Source organism: Vicia villosa, linkage group LG7, assembly GCF_029867415.1.
Source record: "Vicia villosa cultivar HV-30 ecotype Madison, WI linkage group LG7, Vvil1.0, whole genome shotgun sequence".
Taxonomy (NCBI): domain Eukaryota; kingdom Viridiplantae; phylum Streptophyta; class Magnoliopsida; order Fabales; family Fabaceae; genus Vicia; species Vicia villosa.
The window spans coordinates 106665894-106668789 of record NC_081186.1 but is presented as its reverse complement, the minus strand read 5'-3'; the positions used below and the strand labels follow the sequence as shown (position 1 = coordinate 106668789).

The 2896-nt window shown below is 30.7% G+C and overlaps 1 protein-coding gene across 1 annotated transcript; it reads right to left on the bottom strand.

Moving 5' to 3' along the window:
- Positions 1–353: 353 nt before the first annotated feature.
- On the bottom strand, positions 354–2526 carry LOC131618194 (putative receptor-like protein kinase At1g72540). Its single transcript, XM_058889458.1, has 5 exons — positions 2069–2526; positions 1766–1901; positions 1531–1667; positions 1320–1443; positions 354–1077 (listed from the first exon to the last, which is right to left on the bottom strand). The coding sequence occupies exons 1-5, from the start codon at positions 2453–2455 to the stop codon at positions 491–493; spliced, it is 1371 nt and encodes a 456-aa protein (XP_058745441.1). The 5' UTR covers positions 2456–2526; the 3' UTR covers positions 354–490.
- Positions 2527–2896: the final 370 nt, after the last annotated feature.

Below are 2896 nucleotides of genomic sequence, written 5' to 3'. Positions count from 1 at the left end.
AAGCCGATTTTATAGGACTGGCTTATCTCAAACCACAAATTTTTTTAACATTCTGACATAAATTAATCATGATAAAATAGACTAATACTTCATTCATAACATGGTTAAAAAAACAATATATAGAATGATACTTCACACATTGATAACATGGAAAAAAAATCAATCTATAAAATGATACTTCACATTGATAACATGGTTAAAGAAACAATATTGATTATTCATACATAATGTAATGTGGCAATTCTTTTAAGAATATATTAGCCATGTGTACACATTAAACAATAAAATCTTTCCCTTAAACAAAAATGGAAATTCTAAAAAGAGAATATCAAAATTCAAACTTAAAAAAAAAATTGAAAAAACACCAAAAAATATATTGTGATGTACAAGTAATATGTTTTCTTATCTTCACCTATTTTCTTTCTCCTAACTCTATCTATGATCACATTAAATCATGGTAGAGAATCAAGGCTTAATCTTTCTAACACTTTCATATTTCCACTTCTTGTTCCTTCTCCTTGCATTGCTTAGGTGAATACAAACTAGTTCCAAGAGTCTTATACAGAGAAGTATCAGAGTAAACAGAACCAGACCTCATCATCGCCTTAACCTTTCGTCGACTACTACGACTTTTTCGACGAATTCTTCGATCCTCTTCCTTTTCTTCATCCTTATTTTTCACAACACTTTTGTCATTGACATTTAGTGACACTTCACTATTTGTCACCTCACTTGGAACCACATAAACAAAATGACCAATTGGAATGTCATTGAGTTTCATAAGAGACTCTAAGGTTTTAACAACGGTTCTCATTGTTGGTCTACTTTTGTCATGATGACTTAGACATTGGTATGTTAAGGATGCTAGTTTTCTTGCTCCTTCGACCGAGTATTGATCCTCGAGTCTTGAATCGATTATTCTTTCGAGTTTGTGTGAGTCTTTCAATAATGGCCTTGCCCATTCTACTAAATCTTGTTCTCTTGATGGTCTTTTTTTGTCCACGGATTTTTTTCCGGTTAGTAGCTCTAAGAGAACGACTCCAAAGCTGTATACATCACTCATCGTCGTCAAACGACCTAAAAGAAAAAACAAAAACAAAATTATTCCATTGAAAAAAAAAACGTTCACGAGAAGACGATTTTAGTCGACTTAAATTTTTTTTTCTATAAAGTCAACCCCATTTTTTAAAAAATCGTTCCTATTATCACAACTTTGTGTTTGTGATTGCACACAATTATCTAAGTCTAAACTATTAAGATTAGACTATTCATATTTCAAATTCGGTCTAAAATTCAAAAGTTGACTATAATTAAAATACCTGTATTGATATATTCAGGAGCGGCGTAACCATGTGTACCCATCACACGAGTCGTGATATGAGTTTGATCTTTATCTGGTCCATCAATTGCTAAACCGAAGTCCGACAACTTGGCAACAAAATCCTGAAAAAGATGAACATGTTTATGTCAATCTATGCTTCTTCAACTTGATAAAAAAAATTAAATAAGAATGCATGAATGAATACTTACAGCATCCAATAGAATGTTTGAAGCTTTAACATCTCTATAGATAACAGGTTTCTCTTCTTCATGAAGAAAAGCTAGTCCTTTAGCAGCACCAAGTGCTATTTTGATTCTTGTTAACCAAGGCAAAGTTGCTAAATAACCTGCATTTTTAATAAATAACCATTTTATTAGAATTTATTGAAATAAAATTTGTAAGAATTTTTTAATTTATTTAGAAGAAATTAAACATGTTTTTCACCTTTGAAAAGTTTTTCTTCTAAACTTCCTCTTTCCATATATTCATAGACAAGAAGTCTATGCTCATCTTCATAGCAATATCCAATTAAGTTAACAAGATTGCGATGCTTCAACTGCCCCAAAAATAGAACTTCAGCCTATACAACAATAAAAAAAATAATTAGAATTTTTACATCATTCAAAAGTTTAATCGGTTGAACCAGACGAAGACTGATTCAACGTTTAATCAGTTGAACTGTCTGGTTCGGGTTTTAAAACACTGATATTTTGATAATAATGTTGAAAGGTATAGAAAAGTTCTTACCAACCACTCTCTATGACCTTGTTTTCCATCCAAATTCAAGGCTTTAACAGCAACAGCTTGAGGAAGAACAAGAGCAGGTCTAAGTTTATCATCAATGAAACCTTTGTAAACTTTTCCAAATCCACCTTCACCAAGAAAATTTGATTTGTGGAAGTTGTTTGTGATCTCTTTGAGTTCTTTGCAAGTGAAGATTTGAACATTTCCAACCAATGAATTGGATAAATCACTAATGACAGAAGGAGATGAATAATCACTTAAATCAGAAAGAGAGATTCTACTTGAACCTTGCTTTTTTGAAACAAGTTTTGGTGATTCCAAGGTAAGGTTTTTGTCTTTGAAACAACCAAGTACTAAGGTTTTCCATTGACTTTTTTTCTTTGAAGGCATTTTTTTTTTGGTTAAAGTATTTGTGCCGGCTCAAAATGATTTTGATTTGAGTTTGAGTTTTGAGAGCTTTTGAGAAGATGTAAAATTTGGTTTATAAGGCTAGCTTATATATAGATTATTATAAGACAAAGTCCTTAAAAGTTTCCTCATCATTTTATAAACAAAAAGACTTTGACAATAAAGCCATTAACCCTATTCCATTGGATTTAATTGGTTTAAATTATTAATAAGCTTTACATAGTTCATTAATTATAAAAGTTGGATGATAACTATTAAATGATGATCAAGATGTTAACCGAAAAATCCAATTTTTTAAAAATCGGTTAAATCGTAAACTAGAATGATAATCGGTTTGAACTCACTATTGAGTTAGTCATATAATTAAACGGGTAGGAATTAAATAAAATAAGGGAGCTCAAGAGTTTCGACAAATAAATGAAC